We start from the raw sequence: 19,738 nt of genomic DNA on the forward strand, positions 1-19,738 counted from the left end.
CATTCTGTGATCCCTAAGTGACATCAGTGAAACTGAAAAATGATAAAAATAACATTTTGGGCAACCTTTACTGTGAAAGAGCCGTAAAATTGTCCTCTGGCAGGGGTGACTGACGTAAAGAGAGAAAAGATTCAGTATATATTTGATCAATCTTTTTGGAAGCGATAATTGTGGAGGTAAAGGGGACAATAAGGAGATGGAAGACCCTGGGAGAAATGATGGAGAAGAGCACTTTGAGGTCATAAGGTTACGTGATATGAATGGGAAGAGTGTATGACTTGGAAGTATCGGGAGGGTAGAGGAAAGGTAAACAAAAAGTGCTCGGTAGATGGTATGGAAGCAGTACTGGAAAGTAGGCTCCTTGATATCCTGGAAACGAAAGAATGTGTGCAAAAAGAGGTGAATGATGCTGTTAATGAAGGGGACACAAACGAGCTACTGATAAGCTTCTTGCGAAGGCGCATGAAGAGGCCAATGTTGTGGATGTTTTGTCCCAAAGTGAGTTCATTAGGTAGAAGTTTGAGTGTTGCAAGAATCCATATCATTCAACGCTTAAATTTTTTAGATGTTCTAATGAAAACGAGTAGGAGGGAGTTCAAGGACTTTTCCACCAAGCATGCGCAGAAAGGCGAAGCTTGCAGATACGGACTAAAGATAGAGCAGCTATAAAAGAGACCACGGGATGGCATTGTTCTCAGATGGAATCTCTGTGACAGTGCTCGCAAGATTCCCCGCACTTCTACTAACAGCCAACACTGACTCGATACTTCCGTGACAGTAGTTTAAGAACTCTTCTGTCCTTTTTTGAAATCCACATTCCTTTTCTTCATTACCCAAGTGTGACTCTGCCTCTTTTTCAAGATCTCCTCTTGACGTCAACCATCGCGATGAAGACGTGTCTCTTCTACTTGACCTGCATCGTGCTCATGGTGGTCTCAGGTAAGACATTAAATGATGCTAACTTCCTTCGTTAAAAATATTTAAGAATAGAATAAGTTGTACAAATATAGCGAAGGCTGGCTTCATCAACTGAGCCTCCACTGAGAGAACGAAATTCGAAAGATAAAATCTTTCACTTGACACAAAGTTCAGCTGAAACAGTCTCCTTATTCCCAAGCGATTTTCATAAACAACTTAGTGATACTGAGTCGCACTACATGAGTGCTAAGAACCTATTCAGGTTTATAAAACAATGCAGTCAATATAGGTTTACTTAGTTCTCCACAGAAACAAGTCATACATGCATATAGATGTTTAAATTACTTTGGCCCAGAAGGGTAATATTTTATTCAAGGATATATGACAGTTTGTGAAAACAAATTGTGTATTTTCTTAATAATGTTGATGAAGTTAACTAAAGATCTTTTCCTCTTAGTTGACAACTTAAAAAACTCGTTTCACTTTGCGGATTTATATCCCTACTTGCCTGGGTGGCGATTGTCAATATATGGGAAGAGTTTGACTAAGCTTTTGACACAGTAAATCACTGTAGAACCAAATCACTGTAGAACAAAAGTGAATAAAAGAGTCAGGTCTGGAAAGAAGGCCGACAGAGGAAATTACATGAAGCATAAATCGAGATAAAGGAAACTTGGAGATTGTACCTAATTTCTGTTAAAGAGAGTTTGCTCAAAAAATACCTTCACGCATTCCAACTTTTGCTTCCTCAAATAACTCAAATCCACATTTTCCCAGTCTTTCGCAATAAGCCCAATAAGCCCACTATCTTTGTTACTTCACATGTTCTGCGACTCTGCTGTTCTCTCAACCTACCCTCATCCGTTATGCTTATTCGAATCATCTGCTATTAACATTCTATGCTCCATCTTCCCGGTTTCCTGCATAGTGGGGGTTTGGCAGGTGAGGGGTGAGGAGGTTAATGCCATCAGTGCACCTCACTTTGTACAACGTATGCATTACTAAAGGGTTTTTAGCAGAGACCCTTCCACTTTTTAGCATTTCACTTTACTTCCATTTCCTTTTTTCTTTCTTCAGTCTGACTGTCCAGTCTCTCTAACAGTTACTTCTTAGTGCACTGTGGAGTTTTCTGTTGCGTATACCTTTAGGTTTTTGTACTTCATTTAGCCGCTTTCTGGATCTTTTTATTTTATTGTTCAACTACACCAACCTCTCCAACTAAATTTCATAAAATCAGTTAATCTTCCTGGTTTCCGTTTATCATCTTGATCACTTATACAGTTTATATGTAAAGTTTATATGCAAAGTTTATATGTAAAGTTTATATACAACGTTCATATATAAAGTGTATATGTAAAGTTTATATACAAAGTTTATATCAATAGTATATACGCAATGTTTTATCAACACACTCGAGTTCATATACGAAGTTTGTATATAAAGTTTATACACAAAGTTTATTTGTAAAGTTTATATACAAAGTTCATATATAAAGTGTATATGTAAAGTTTATATACAAAGTTTGTATCAAAAGTATATACGCAAAGTTTTATCAATACACTCGAGTTCATATACGAAGTTTGTATATAAAGTTTATACACAAAGTTTTATCATCACACAAGGATTATTATGTCATAAAGCTAAAAACTCCAGTCTCCCAGGTCATTTTAAGTTTCTTATCAGTCAGATCTACATCCTGCTGCAGTTGATGTTAATACATCTGTCCAGTTCCCATCCTTGCCCTTTTATCAGTAACAGCTTCATTCATATGCTGATAAATTCCTCTTTTCACCTCTTCCTTTTTTTCGTACTCAGGCCTCTCTCGAAACTGGTTCTTAATCTACTGATGTAACACCCATATGCACACACACACACACGCACGCACAGACACACGCACGCACGCATAGAATTACAACTTAGGATATGATTTTGATTAGCTTCAAAATGTGAAGAGGCAGTGCAGGTCGTCTTATGGTCTTTTGTCATGGAAAATTATATCACACAGTCTGCCCGACTCAGAGGAATCTGCACAAAACTACTGTGAGAGAGAATACACACGCCGCCTTTTTTTATAATATCGCCTTATTCCATTATCGGATATTGAACCCTAAGCGAAGATGCTGATTAATGATGGGATAGGCGTTTCTAGATGGCGCGTCTAGCGAATAATTGCGTCCTGAACCCTTATCCTAATTTATTTTAACTTTAATTTCCTCTCATTTTAATGGCGGCAGGAACGCAAGTTTGGCGTGCGATTTCAGTGCAAGGAAATTCTCAGAAATTCTCAAAATAGTTAAGATTTCTATCTGCATTTCAGCCCTTGGTCACGAGTGCGAACGCACTTGCGTGAAAGGTGACACCAGGACCTGCATGTACGAATTCCACATGCAAGAGTACCACAGCATGGGCCGAGCCTGCTTTGACTGCCCACGGAACATGAGTGATTGCAGTCGCCCGGAATGCATCGCAGCCGACGGCGTTTCCAGACCGCTTCTTGCTGTCAACAGGCAATTACCTGGACCAGGCATACAAGTATGAAACTATTACTTGGTATTGTGATTTAAAGTCTATTTACTGTACATATACATACACTTAGATTTTGTTGAACATAATGATCTGGTTTGGACGCGTTGAAATGTTCATAAATATCATTAAGACACCAAGATCACTGAGTCAACTGGATGCCAAGAGGCATTGTTCTGTTAATGAGGGATTAAAATACGAACATAATTTATAATAGTTTTGAATAATATACATTTCATTTCTTTTTTCTGAAAATATAAAGGGATAGGAATAAAAATTTATTTTCTTAAAGGATTGGAATAAGAGCCTATTGTTTTAAGGGATTAGAATAAGAGCCCTTTATTTTCTAAAGGGATAGAAATTAAGGTATATTGCTTTTCAAAAAGATGATACTAACAAACTATGATTTTTCTTAAAGGATTGGAATAAGACCCTATGATTTTTCTTTAAGGATGGGAATAAGAGCCTATGATTTTTTTAAACGATTGGAATAAGATCCTATGATTTTTCTTTAAGGATATGAAAAAGATCCTGTGATTTCTCTTTAAGGATTGGAATAAGACCCTGTGATTTTTCTTTAACAAGGACTGAAATAAGGGAATAAGATTTTTAAAAGGACTGAGATAATCACAATTGTATTTTCTAAAATCTGCAGCCTCTAAGAGCAGAAGAAAAACTTGATCAAAGCTCTCCTAATGATTATCTTCGAAGTAAGACCTGAGCATTAGAGGATGTGGATATCTTTCGTAAAGAATAGTTTTACAGCAGCCACCTAACAAACAGGGATATAAATCAAAATAGAAACCTGAATTAATAATGTATTTACCCTAATATTTGGAAGAGTTAGCGAAAGAACATGGACCAGCCCTTCTTAGGAATTGAATGTAACCAACTAATAGGTAATTGCGTTAAAAAGTACAGAAATTTCGTCATACATAAAATAAAAAAAATCAGTGGGCATGATATGCATATTATAAGCCGAACCGATGCTAAAAGGAAGTTAATAGTAATTTTTAAGGTCTGATTTGTCAACAAAAAATAATTGACAAACTGAGTCACAGACACACTATAGGGGAAATTAAGAGAATTTTATCAATAACAGAGCATTAAAAGTCGTCGAATTGAGATCACATTCAAATTTCTGACGTAATAACTGTCACATCCTGACAACGCAATATGTCATGAAGTTTGGAACTTCAGAAATTTGTATGCTTATCCTTGAGAAGAAAACCATAGATACTACTTTCGTATAGAAAAAACTGATATGAATACAACAATAGCTGGAAGTTATAAAATATTAGGAAATCAAGTTCCAAATGCAGGTAAGAATTCTAACATATAATTCCTCAAGATACAATGAATTCCCACACTCCAGGTATGCGAAGGAGATCGAGTGGTAGTCGACGTGTACAACGGCCAGTTATCGGATAGTGCCACCATCCACTGGCATGGACAGTACATGGTCAACCAGCAGTACAATGATGGGGTGCCCTACATTACCCAGTGCCCAATTCTAGGAGCATTCAGATATGACTTCGTCGCTGCTCAAGCTGGGACTGCCTTCTGGCACTCTCACACAGGTGAGCTGAAAAAAAGGCTTTCCCTGAACACTCCTTTCTTCCCGTACACAAACAGTTTTCTATCTTTTATCCATTTTTTATTACTACCATTGATTCATTTCTATGATACCTTCGGTCAGGTAAAGGTGAAACATCCTCAGGGCTCATGGGCAGATTTGGAAGTTTATCAGAGTATAGCTCAGCATTTAGCGCGTTTTCTAACAACATTACAGTGAAAGAAAACGTATTTTCCTTTAAGATAAACTTAATCATTCTGGAATACAATTCCCGATATCATTAATCAACAAATACCAAGTACCTAATATGTAAAAGGAAAAGACTTGAATATTTTAAAGTAAACAAGTTTTATCTCTAAGGTGATGATAACTATAGTATCTTGGGATGCGAAAAAGAAAAAAAAGAAACAACATTGTTTTCTAGATTATCGTTATCCGAATAATGTTTCATGTTTCAGAAATTTAAAACAATCAGTGAATGCGAAACTTGAAAGCAGATGATATTTCAAGCACACAAATAAGAAGATACGCTGTAATATCAAACGCTCACGCACCCAATATAGAACTTTTCATTTTGTCATTTCAAGTGACCTTTATACTTAAGCTTTATGTCAAACCATTTTTTGTTAAATCAGCATGAATCATTACACATCAATTTTCCCTGAGCCTAATCGTTTGTGCAACATTTTTTCTTTATCATAAATCAGTTCTGACCAAAATAATACCTCTTCAATATATAGCCTGTAGGTTGCGTCTGCTTCAATATATAGCCTGTAGGTTGCATCTGTGTACTTCTCTTTACGACTGACAATGGGTAAATATTAACTAATGTATTCCTACCACACAGGCCTTCACAGAAGCGAAGGGGTCTTCGGCGCCTTCGTTGTTCGTCAGGCAGAAGATCCCCAAGAAGTGCTTTACGACATTGATTCATTCTCCGGTGTTCTGGTCCTACAGGACTGGGATCACATCAACTCTTACGATAAATTCGTTGGTCGCTATCACAGCACTCTGGACGATTTTGCTAGAGGGATCTTAGTCAACGGGAAAGGAGTGAATACCGATGCTCAAGTGGGTATATGAGTAAACTTTGTTTTCCTTGCCAGTATAACAGTTTGAAAGCTTAAAGTTAGTTCATTAAAATTTTGAAATATTGTCCAGGATTTTTTTTTTCACAATATAGGACACCATTTGCAAACTAAATTCATTAAATGTTAGGCTAAGAAGAAGCCATTTAGGATTAATAAAAGATTTATAGTAAAGATAACCTCTACACACATGCGGTCCTACACTTTTCCAATTGCTAAGCACAACAGTGAGGACAAATTAGATGTGGTATACCGAGCTTGTAGGATTAGAACAAAGGCTTAACACCTATCGAATAATAGAAGAAGAGGAACTTGAAATACAGCATTCATTTCTTATTCAACATTGAAGAGAAGTAAGCCATCAGAAACTGACTGAGTATTATAGCTACGAGACAAAAATATAACCCACTCAAGTTGCCGTACAATTCTAATTTCTAGCTTCAAATTATCATGTTGGAAGCAGAACATTAAAACCATTTTAAAGGCCTGATGTCGAGAAAGCACACTTTGTTCTCTACATTTTTATTTATTCGGCGATTTGACCTCTTTCATGAATTAAACCTCTAAACTAAGTTATTTTTTCTTTTGTTCTCGCAGGTAGCTTACGACATGCCGAGAGAAATCATAGAAGTGACCCCAGGTCATAGGCACAGGCTCCGCCTAATCAATGCAGGAAGGCTCAACTGCCCGATCATCGTCAGCATTGACCACCACCAAATGACGGTCATCTCTGCGGATGGGAAGGACATCGTTCCTACCACCGTCGATTCCTTGGTTCTTTACTCTGGTGAGTAGTCGTTATTTCTCGTGACTTATTTAGTCATTTAATTTGTCATCTACGTTTTGGGGAAAGTAGCAATTCTCAACGATAATGTATCCTTTGTTAACCATTCGCATTTGTAAGAAAAAAAAATTGGTATTTTGGTACTTGTCTCTCGGTAGAAAGCATCGGCTAAATTTGACTACTGATAGTTTGGTTAATTAGAGAGATTACAAAAAATCTGGCCTTAAACAATCGCCTGTTTAGATTATTTTGCTGCAATACATACTGATATTGACTCGAAAAATGAAAAAAATCTTCTTTTATGTATTTTACAATCAGCACTTTTCCTTTGTAGTCGTTATCACACTCAGCAGTTCATAATAGAGGCTAGAAATGCTATTTATCTTAATCACATTTCTTTACATCTCAGTCGCAGATATATATATATATATATATATATATATATATATATATATATATATATATATATATACATACATCGAGCTACAAATGTCCTTTAATATCTAATTCGCTCTACCTCGGAATTAATATATTTTCATATATGCTTAACCGAACCGAGGAAGAATTTTTTTTTTTTAGGCGATAAGATAATTGTCGGCTCCCGGGCGCTACGTGCTGTCAAAAGCCTACAACGCTACCGAGGTCGAGCTGGGTTGATGCAGTCTCCAAACAACGAATACCTGAGAGCGACAGGTATTTGGAGGTGAGAGGCGGCATAAACTTGTAGCCTCTTGCGGTGGTGTTGTGGGTTAAAGCTTCACTGTCGTCCTGGATTTGTTTAGTTTCGATGGTTTGCGCCCGGGAGCCGACAATTCTCTTATCGCCTAAAAAATTTCCTTTCGGTTAAGCATATATGAAAATATATTAATTCCGAGGTGGAGCGAATTAGATATTAAAGGACATTTGTAGCTCGATGTATGTATATGAACCACGGTAATGTGATATGACTCATATATATATATATATATATATATATATATACATATATATATATATATATTATATATATATATATATAATATATATATATATATATATATATATAAATTTTCTCCGTGATCGATGCTATCTCTCTGCTATGTGTCAACTTTCCTTTTAAGGCCAGAAGATACGAATGACTCAGCTCTGTATCCAGTCAGTGCACTCGGCTACAGAAGCTGCCGTCTTTCTGAGTTATCAAAGAACAATTTATTTCTAAATACAAATCTTTTCAGCAAAGACTACTTACACTTTAACGAGAGTAACTACATAGATAAAAACTCGTCATTAAGAACTCTGACATTTGGGATAAGTCTCACAGATGGTTGTGCAGCTGTCTTATTGTGAAACAGTGATGCAGGTGTTGGGAAAAACTAGATGCATCCAATCAGGAATGTAACGATAATCTAACATGAAGTCGCGCGCTCACGTACTTATACTTATTCGCGCGCGCGCGCACACAGACACACACACACACACATATATATATATAATATATATATATATATATATATATATATATATATATATATACGTATATATACTGTACAATGTGCGTGTGTTTTATCAAAAGCTATAAGGGTACTACTATGTGCAGAGATGAGAGTAAGTGGATTGAGCCATGAAATTTCTCTGAATGATCTTTATGATTAAGAACCATAGACCCCTTAGACCTTGATTATGACAGTTCTATCTTTTTATCAGAGATAATTGTTCTTGAGTTAATCGTACGAGAATTTAACTTGAATCTAATCTATCGACAGGAGAGAGATTTGACGTCACTATCCACGCCAACAAGGGGGTTGGAAACTACTGGATGCGGCTCAATGGACTTGTTGACTGCGAGTGAGTACCACCACCCTTAACATTCCCCCAGCCTCACCCCCGGAAGCCTCACCCCCAGCCTCACCCCCCATCCCCCCCACCACAACCATTCATATATGCTAACCTCCGAGCACGGACAAGAAACACCTAACATTTTAATCTTCCGCCATTTCAAAGAACATTATTTATAAAGGGTATTGTGGTCATGGAGAGAACGTTTTTGGATGTTTTCAAACAATCTTGTTAGCTGATGCACCATCATGTATTAATGTGTGTTTAGGACATAATCTGGAAATGATTAATGCTTTGGGCAAACTGTCTCATGGATCAGGTAGGACAGGAAATGTAAAGAATGTTCTAGAGTATAAGGAATATGAAGTAATGAAGCAACGCTGATAAAAGAAGGCAGAGAATCTAAATATTTTAGTAATAATTCTAAACCATCAAATAACGTATAATGAAGTTTGCATGGATAACTGTTGTTAGATACCCGTTTACTAGATAATATGCACTGCACATACATATATTTGCAAACCTTGGGCTAATCAGTATTTTGACAAAAATAGTGTTATACCCTAATATATCGCTTGCCACCAGAGCTTTGACCTCACCACAATTGTTATGAGGTTTAGGACATCATAGTTTATGGGCCCATATGTCAAAACTGGAGGATAATTTTAGCAATAATCAAGTAATCAACAGCATTCGTGCACTCGTAAAACGCTGGAAGTACGAACGAATATTTCAAGCCAAAGCGTAGCACCATTACGAAACTGCAAACATTCTATTTAGCGGATAATTGTATATCGCGTGAATAATTTGGATAATGGATGAATATGTGAAATAAAGTAAATGCTGTCCTGACAAAGGTCTCAACAAATTGATTTGAACGAAATCTTGTATGCAGACAAAAAAATAATACATAAATAAAATGACTTAAATCTACATAAAGAAAAAACAGAACAAAATAAGACGAGACAAAAAGATAAGTAAACAAATAGAAGCAAAATACATGAACGCCTGTCATTTTTCCACAGACAACACTCTTGCTACCAAGGCGCCATCATCAGGTATTCTACGGCATCAGAGGAAGACCCAGAGGAACCCCTCTTCTACAACCCGAATTACCCACCTGGCATCGTAAGTAGTTCTCATATCTCACGCTGAAAATAAGACTTTTTGTAGAGAGTGCCACAGGTATTGAATTGCCAGAGCTTTTCGGTGCATTGTATTTTATATTGTGCGGGCAAGAGCAAGACGAATGAGAGTTAAGGAATATTTTGAAAATGTTGCTTGAATTAGCAGAAGTTACTCTGCGCAGAATATAAAAAAGGAGAGAGAGAGAGAGAGAGAGAGAGAGAGAGAGAGAGAGAGAGAGAGAGAGAGAGAGAGAGAGAGAGAATGTAAGAGTATAAGGGCATCGTTCTTGGTTTGCAAGATATTTGGCAAATAAAATGAAGTAAATTAAATACTGTGGAATTCCTAAGATTATAGATTTCTTAAGATATTACAACTTGTAGAAGCCACATGTTAAGATTACATGGAGCACAAACAATTAAATCTGAAAGAGAAAGCGGTTTCAAATTTAAGACAAACAACGTGAAAAAAATTAAAACAATAATTTCGCCATTCCACCTTCTCAGATTCTCTGGAAAAGATCAAAAGACTTTAAGGGAGTATTATGATAATTGAGAACCACTACAAATGACATGTGAGAAATTCCATTTCAAATAAACTAACATTTGAATATAATATTCTTGTCGATGGTTTTTTTTTTATATGACTAGGAAAATTTACAAGGATGGGAGACATCTCTATTGAAAGTAAAAAGCTTTTTAAACATAGAAGTAACAAGAGTACCTTTGTGCAGTCTTCATAATTAACTTGAACTGGTTGTTTTAGTTAAAAAAATCATAATTTCAATATGAATTGGATTTTACACTGGAAAATTGCCGATTTGACTTGCTTTGATGTAAAGCTGATACTGAATATTTGAAATAAATGTGGTGTTTCAATGTACTTATAAAATAACGCGACACTTGATCCCCAAAAAATGTGGAGGTAAATGTCGTTATTGTCCATTTTCTGTGTAAAAAGAAAGAAAAAGAGCCTTGTTCTACTTCTTCCTCCTACCCTTTTCGCTTACTCGGGCTGGAAGCCTACAAACTATTTTGTTGTTGTTGTTGTTGTTGTTGTTGCGTTCTTGTTGGGGGTTAGGAAAGGTCTATGAAAAAGCCTAAAAAGGTCTGAAAAAAAGTTTTTCGCCTTGAGTTAAAGGTACAGGAATTTTAGGATAGGATATTTATGATTTATTTATTAGAATGAAAAGGTAAAAAAGAAATAATGTGCATGTTAAAAAGTACAGAACAATTATTTCTAATAAAATATAACGTATTTATTTTTAATTTTCGTTGGTGAAGGAACGCTCAATTTGACTATAGATTCTCGCACACTCTCCGAATGAGCTGGAGGTCGGATCACGCCTTGTTTATAAAATTGTATTTGGTTATTCCCCTTCCAGGTGCTCAATCCCCTAAACTCTGTTGATGGAGAAGGTCAGCTGATCATGACAGACCTTGAGGCCTTGGAGTCACACATCGTCCTCCCTGCCGTGGACAAGAAATTCTACATCGTTTTCGATTTCAATCAAATCAACAACACATTGTTCTTTAATCCTGAGCTTTATCCTTTCAATGCAGGTAAGTCTTAGCTGGACAGCCTTTAGAAATGGCTGACTGCAAATAGGACGACATCCTACAATGTCTTTACTCTTAATTGAAAAAAGAAAGTAAGAGGTTATAGGATGAATCCTTTACAACATGCAAACACACTGGCAACAAATATTACCCTCCATTTTTTTTGGTGAGAATACTAAAAGGATTAATCTGTTAGTTAACCGTTTATATTACGTAAAAGTTGTGACAAAGTAGCTTTTAACATTCAGGTTATTCATCTCGTCTTGTCAGCTTAATCCCTAGTCTGGGTCGCTCTTTTTTTCTAAATAAACCTCCTGCGGATGTTTGCATCTTGAACGGGTCATTCCATAATTGGTTTTGGCAGCTGTTTAACGACAATACCCTCCCTAACTCCAACCTTCCAATTTATCCGGGCCTGGGACCATCACCGGGTTAAATTGGGTTGTCCTCCAGTGCCTAGGGTTCCTTTTGGTTCTTCCCATCGGCTTTTACTTTTCACTGCTGTGAAAAGTGTAAATCCCGTTTGCCATTACTGAAACAAGAGCCATCCATGGTTTTATTTGCGTGTTTTCGTTGGATTACCATTACTAAATTTTGTTCATTCTCCACGAAGTGGACTTCTTTTGGTAACGACATATTTCGCAATATTATAAGAATATAATTATTCTTACAGCGCGTTTAATAGCAAATTATACTATTCAAGCACTGGCTAAACTAGCGCGGCTCTGTCGTATTTTTTATGAATGTCATATTGTTTCTGTAAAGATTTTTTTTTTTTTAAATCAACTGCGTCACTTCCTTCTTATATTCACAAGCCCCTCACTGTTAACCTTATTTGTATTCTACACCTTAAGACAAGATTTTTGTTTACCTCGACATTACTACTCACCTTTACCCGGTAACAATTAACCTTTTGGGTCATCGCAGGTGGGGGGCTGAGGCGAGGGCGAGGGAATTTCTCGCTGGGGACAAATTTGCCCTTCGACATTTGTCTTTGATCGTTCTCTGTGAAGGGACTGATTACGCCATGAAATTTGTTCTGGTGTAATTCTAAAGAATATGTATTGCAATTTTAAGAGCCAAATTGCAATTAAACTAAAAATTGTAAACTTACCTATAAAGAAAATTTTATCCTTGGTAAATGTATGATGAATTCAGTTTAAAATGACATACATTTAATTATTTACTTATTTTGGACTGGATTTATAGTACTAGTTTTTATTCCATTGAGCGGATGAAAAAAGTTCATTGATGTTTCCTTATAGGCGCGTCTTGCACAGTCACGGTTCACTATGTTGTAGTGATTTTGCGTTCACCTTAGAAATAATACATTCTGTTGATCCTGGTACATTAAAAAAACTGAAAATAAGGATTTAAACTTAGCCCAGAAATGCATAAACTTACTTTGCGATGAAAAAACAGTTAGGTTTGCACAAAGCTGCAATGAATTTGCCATTACAGTGATAAATATCTATCGTTATTCGCGCCAAGTTTTATGCGGCAAAGTGTCAGAAAACAGTTTCAAATAAGTTTTGAAAACCAAAGGAAGATTTAGACTCGGAGTCATCAGAATTATTCGAAGGAATATCTATCATTGTGGAAAAGCAGCTGTTAGGTGAATAGCTTTGGACGAGGTATACAGGCGCCTATACGAACCAGCTGTTATCGTAATGTATCATCATCCGTTACAGTTGCTGAAATGTGGCAGGCGAACACGCCCCAGGTCAATGACATTTCCTTCGCCCTTCCGAGTGCCCCGCCGCTGTCGCAGCCAGAGGCCTTGAAGGAGTCCATCTGCAGATACGGCGAGGTGAGGGATACGGCATTCAAGGTTACGTGCAGTCTTTGAAGGATACTCAAACACACACTTATATATATATATATATATATAATATATATATATATATATATATATATATATATATATATATATATATATGTGTGTGTGTGTGTGTGTGTGTGTGTGTTGTGTATGTATGTATGTAGAATCTACTGGTAATTTTTTACCACATACATATGTAAATGTAGTAGGCACAATGCCCTCTTAACTTCTAAAAATCTTTGCTCTTTCTTTTTTTTTCTCTTTTTTTGGTTGAAGGGGGGGGGGGGGGTGGTTGGATACACTTGTCACTACAAAGCCTCGAGATCCAACTTCAAAGAATTATGAATATTATTATATATATATATATATATATATATATATATATATATATATTATATCTATATATATATATATATACATACACATATATAAATATATTGAATCTCTTCATACCGAAGCGCATAAGTTAATTGTCATCACCCAAATTAATAGAAGGCATACTTTCTCATGTTTTTTCTCACAAACATTTCCCATCGCCTGGCATCTGGTAATATAGCTTCAATATTTCCTTTAAAAGAAAACTTGAACAGAATGGTGATGATTATGACTTCACTACCAACTCCTTCTTAAGAAGATCATGAATGAAGTTTTTTTTTTGAAAAAGAAAAAGGTCACATCGTCTTAGACGAAAACTATCAATCAAATCATTTCCGAATGAGAGTAATTGAAATGTACTCACAGTAGAATGTGTCTTGAAATGGAGTAACAAGTCCACAGTTATGATTGGGTAAAAATTTTTATTTCTCCGATAAGATCAGTGGTATTCACCATCTCCTTTTATTTTTCTCTAACACCTAACACCTAAGAGAGAGAGAGAGAGAGAGAGAGAGAGAGAGAGAGAGAGAGAGTTCCCTAAATCTTTCCTTATCGATGTTGCAGGATCCACCCTGCGTAAGCGATTATTGCACCTGCACTTACACGATGGAGGTCGCCTTGGGAGAAACCGTGGAAATGATTATAATCGACGAAGGGAACATAGGAGACGAGAATCACCCTTTCCATCTTCATGGCTACAGTTTCAGTGTGGTGGCAATGGGCAAACTGGGCAGGTAAGCTGTTGTTGCTATATATATATATATATTTAAGCGATCGCTGCAGGGTAAGTGTTGCAGTACTGTTGATGAGAAACAATATACCTATATATATATGTGTGTGTGTGTGTGTGTGTGTATTTATATTATATACATCATAGATACATACTACATATATACACGCAAATATATCTTATATACATGCATACATACACATATAGTTATGGAAATTCAAGTTTCCATGTCTTTCTTTATTCTCGAATTATGTATAGACAGTAACATAGGCAAACAGTAAAAAAATGTCGCGAATGCACTTTATAAAAAGACTTTAGTTACAGAAGCTGGTCAAGATTGCAGCTCTCAAAGTTAAGACTTTCCTTTCCCGATGTTTTCTGATCTTCAGATGCGAACAAAATCCATATTATACACTTTTGTTCTTTACTCATACATTCACCTCCTTGAAATAAACAAATAAACATTGCACAGTCAGAATTGTTTGCCCAGTCGAGCATAACAAATTCTTTACATAAGAGAAAAAAATCGCTTAAAGGATCAAAGTCAGTAATGAATCTGTCCTAGCTGACAGAAGTGGATGTCTATACTCTGTTTTTTTTCATCTGTCCATCCGCCTGTGGTGTTTTTGTATGGTAACACTGCGTCCCGGGCTTTAGATAGTTACGCTATGTGTAAGTTTTAGGTGAATAAAAGGATATCTGGGTGTACATTTGCAAATGAAAAGTGTTTTAATAATTTACTGTATGCGAATTACACCGTTAATATTCGAAATAGGATATTATTATAATCGTTGAATGTAAGCTGAATGTGACTATCTAAAGCCCGGGACGCAGTGTTACCATAATCAAGGACGATTTTGGGCAAAAACTCTCTTCGGAAGAATTCGTTGTGCTTGCATACTGTTTCTTTAACATGAAACCTTCTTCTTCTTTCTCAGAAATACCACACTGGCAGATGTAATAGCGCTGGACGAAGCTGGGGGCATCGTGAGAAAGCTGGAAAGCCCAGTTTTGAAGGACACCGTCACCGTGCCTGACGGTGGGTTCACCATCATTCGCTTCACTGCTGATAACCCTGGTGAGTGTCATCAGATTCCAAAGGTTTTTTTTTTAAGAATACTCTTTCCTGATACTCCGTTAGGTTGCTTCCACATTGCGGTGAAATATGTCGATTACTTACTGCGCACACATATACATGTTGCATACAAGTCACAGGAGGAAAACCTAATGAGCCGAGGTACAATAAACGGAATGAAAGGGGTTACAGCTAGGGGCTGAAGGGACGCCGTAATGCCTGCAGTGCACCGCGTAATGTGCACTGATAGCAACCGCCGCCCCCCAGCCCCCGATGGGAAATTTATGCTTAGGCAGGTACAGAAAATCCCCGCCTTGTCATAAATAGTATTTTTCTATCTGTTGAAAAAGGAAAAAAGTCTCCTGAGCTTGTTGTAATGATGAGTTTTTTATTTTTTAACTATAACTCACGGGATTTGTTCTTAGAGGATTTATTGTTCCCAGTGTAGATAATGACAGTCGGAGTTTTTAATCTTAGTGAACCCATATGACCAGGCGGATGATGAAATTTCAAAATCTTTTTAACCAAATATGTTCGAAGAAGAGCATGAGAATTATTGTGGAAATCTATTATTTTAAAGATACTGAAAGACTACGGAATAAACTACCCTGCTAGTTTCTCTTATAATTCAGGTTTAGTTCTGGTATGTTAAATAACTCTTTACCTATATTTTTGAATAGCTAAATACATTTTCATATGATCTGCTGGACAGCTGGAGTGTTGTTTCAGAGAAGGTACGAGTTAACTAATTCATCCTTCAGTAGATTTTAATTAATTACATGTTATAATACTGATGATGTATACAATTTAAAAAAACTCTGTTGAGTTGTCATTGTATTTCTGAAAATATGGTAGCGTGAGGGCATCTTTTGAAATAAACAAATAAACATCTGATCATCCATTTTTGTTAATCGGTTCTTGAGATATCTTGCAAAAACTTCACCGCACCTATCCACTAACAGACACAAACACACACGTACACACATGCACACGCACACACACACATACACGGGCAACAACATAACCTAATCCTAAATTTCTAAACGGAGTAGCAGAAACCACCTTTCTTATTAGTGACCTTAATCCTGTATTATGTTCTAATGTAGATTTGAACCTAAAAGTCCATTTATATATCTTGTAATATAAAGTTCATGTGACCAGAATTATCATATATATATATATATATATATATATATATATATATATATATATATATATATATATATATATATGTGTGTGTGTGTGTGTGTGTGTGTGTGTGTGTGTGTGTGTGCATGTGTGAGTCCAGGGTGCAAATATACCGTAGCTTAGGGATTTCTCGGGCAGGCGTCTAACATACCATCGAATTTTACCGACCTTCCCGACCCAGCAGCGAGTAAATTGCTAGCATGTAATTCGACTTACCAATTCACCTTGAGATATGAATATATAATGTAGCATTAATGTTTCTTGTCACACAGGATACTGGCTCATGCACTGCCATTTGATCTTCCACTCTGAGCTGGGTATGTCTGCTCTTCTACACGTCGGTGAACAGAGTGACTTGCCACCCGTTCCCGAAGGATTCCCGACTTGCGGAAACTATTTGCCAAGTTTGTGAGGAAGCCAAAATTTGGGAGGTGGATCTCTGAAAAGAATCTGATTTATTTAAAGTAAGCTCATCGCCTGGATTAGACGTTTTCTTGCCTGAGCATCGCTACAGTTGGAGCTTTTCGTTCCAATCAGAAGACAAAATGAAATAAATTAAGTCATTTGTGAACAATCATGTAGTATCGATCACAGCAAAATAAAAAAATAAAAAAATAATTTTTTTTTTATCCTCTTCACACGTATTCTTAATGGAATGGAATATGGAATTTAGACCAAAGGCCAAGCGCTGGGACCTATGAGGTTATTCATCACTAAAAGGGAAATTTGAAAGTAAAAGGGGTTCAAGAAAAGGCTGGATAGCATGATGGAAGAAAGAGAATATGAATGGAGGTACAGTAAAAGAATTAAAGGGGTTGCAGCTATGGACCAAAGGGACGCTGCGAAGAACCTTAAATAATGCTGATAGTCTACCGCACGAGTTGCACTGATAACTATATACCCTCACTAACGGGACATATATTTAATAAACAATTTAGATCGAGGTGAGTTAATCGAGTGATGAATGCACCAACGCAAGAGCTGAGTAAGAGTTGGAATTACGAATTTTATTCCGGAAAAAAAGGCAAATTCATTATCAAATAGAAACATAAGGACTTCGTTAGTATAATCTTAACAGTACAGACTTTCAATATGAATCACCACATACAGGTTTCGTTAGAAACGATGCAAGACTTAACTGCCGATATTACATTTCTTTATCATTGAACGCCGAATTATATCAAGAACTAACAGTGTACACACACACACACACACACACACACCACACACACACATATATATATATATTATATATATATATATATATATATATATATGTATATATGTGTGTGTGTGTGTGTGTGTGTGTGTGTGTGTGTGTGTGTGTGTACACTGTTAGTTCTTGATAAAATTCGACGTTCAGTGATAAAGAAATGTAATATCGGCAGTTAAGTCTTGCATCGTTTCTAACGATATATATATATATATATATATATATATATATATATATATATATATATATATATATATATATATATATATATATATCTGTGCGATAATCTCAACAAAACATTAACTTGTGAAGCCATGGTATAAAAAGTTAGCCAGAAAATATAGTAAACATATTATGCAATTTTCATAGACAGAATGTGAATATTTTACCATACAGACCTGGTCCTCACGATCTGTGGAGGTCCCCCACTATATAACCCTGGCTGGTCTGCATCCTCCCCTCTTGTTTTTATAAGTGGTCCTCAAGTTCTGGTATGTCTGGATTTTCCTCTTATTTTTTCACTTTATTCAAATTCGCCTTTCTACTTTCACCCTCACTCTCAATGCATCGCTTCGCGTACTTGAGTTAATTTAACGGTGACAGCAAGGTTCCCATTTTATGGTTGGGGAGAAAAGGGAAGCTAGATGGAACCTGAGAATCAAACTTGTTGCATTGCCTAAACATCTAGTGATTTATCCAAACATGCATAGCGACTATGGTTGCGGAAATTCACAATCCATGTGTCCATTATGGTCGACACATTTCGGCACGTCCTAATTTCATACCAAACCCTTTTAAACTCGGTAAAAAGATGAAGGATTAACTAACAGTAGAGTCACAAATGGGATAGTCAACAGGTAGACTGACTAATGAGTAGATCTGTGGAGGCTTTGCTACGAATTTCTGCACATCGAAGATTGTGCCTTTCACAATCATAACTGACTTGCTTGGGTTCTGATTTCGCCACAGCCAAGGTCTAATGAATACTCGTATTCTTGAGACAAGAGACTTTGCCCACGGCCAAGCTATGTCAGCTGTCGTCTGACTTTGTCTGTACACGCCTCCAAGCTGTGCACTTAGTTTTGTCAGTATACGCCTTCTAGTTCCTAGTGCTTATTAGGCCCTTGTCTACATGAAAATATGGAAGTGGTCATTACCCTTACCTACTCTGACCTAAGGTTATATGGGGCTCCGCTCCACAGATGTCTCGCTTCATCTTTGAAAACACTCAGCATATTGCTCACCTTTAGCTTGAGAGGCTAAAGGCTACAGTTTGTCAGTGGGAGGTGGATCTATTGTTTTGGACCAGTCAAACCTTGGTCCTATGATGCTGTTGGAGATGAGATCCACAATGATCATAAAAACAATTCTCATTGACCGTGTGGTAGTTCACAGCCGTACAAACACCGGTGTGGAAAGGTTTTAGCTTCACAACGCAGCTGAACAAGCTGCACATATGCTGTCTTGTAGAAAAGAGCTCTTGAATACCGACGCTAACAGGTGTTCTTCAAAGTATGTTGAATCTTTTACGTTTTCGTTGCTAACTCCTTTTTTTTGCTCAAATATCACCCCCATGATTTTGGTCATGATAGGGAAGGCGTGACAGAGTTCAAAAGGAGGGATAATGAGTTCCTGGCTTAAGATGAGTGGTTCGTCGAAAACTAAAAAATATTTTGATTTGCTTCCGGAGAGTCGCAGTCAATCATACAGAGCACCAGTGGTTACAGATTTCAGTATACAAACCAAGGACCTTTTTTTATAAGATTTAGTAGTTAAACTGGTGTTTTGATTGTAGCCTCCTTGATATAAAGTCATATTTTTTTACTATCTTCGATTTTCTTTTCATGAACTTACCCTGAAAACTTTGTCGATTATGACTCGTCAGTTCTATCAGAAAGGTTAATAATAAGAAATCCCACACATGTAATTATGAAACCTTTAATTACA

The 19,738-nt window shown here is 36.6% G+C and overlaps 1 protein-coding gene across 1 annotated transcript; it reads left to right on the forward strand.

The window, feature by feature from the left end:
• The first annotated feature begins 686 nt into the window (after positions 1-686).
• Positions 687-17,196, forward strand: LOC135216685 (uncharacterized). The gene is made up of 12 exons (XM_064252091.1): positions 687-939; positions 3,236-3,450; positions 4,817-5,021; positions 5,865-6,088; positions 6,703-6,892; positions 8,632-8,713; positions 9,730-9,832; positions 11,214-11,391; positions 13,080-13,198; positions 14,150-14,319; positions 15,254-15,393; positions 16,851-17,196. The coding sequence occupies exons 1-12, from the start codon at positions 888-890 to the stop codon at positions 16,988-16,990; spliced, it is 1,818 nt and encodes a 605-aa protein (XP_064108161.1). The 5' UTR covers positions 687-887; the 3' UTR covers positions 16,991-17,196.
• Positions 17,197-19,738: the final 2,542 nt, after the last annotated feature.

The sequence above is a fragment of the Macrobrachium nipponense genome, chromosome 6, assembly GCF_015104395.2.
Source record: "Macrobrachium nipponense isolate FS-2020 chromosome 6, ASM1510439v2, whole genome shotgun sequence".
NCBI lineage: Eukaryota > Metazoa > Arthropoda > Malacostraca > Decapoda > Palaemonidae > Macrobrachium > Macrobrachium nipponense.

Bases quoted from the DNA above. Each gene is read 5' to 3' on its own strand.
- LOC135216685 (XM_064252091.1), top strand. From the start codon at position 888: ATGAAGACGTGTCTCTTCTACTTGACCTGCATCGTGCTCATGGTGGTC. The intron at 5,022-5,864 runs GTGAGCTGAAAA...CCTACCACACAG, and splicing joins CTTCTGGCACTCTCACACAG to GCCTTCACAGAAGCGAAGGG. The intron at 9,833-11,213 runs GTAAGTAGTTCT...TTCCCCTTCCAG, and splicing joins CGAATTACCCACCTGGCATC to GTGCTCAATCCCCTAAACTC.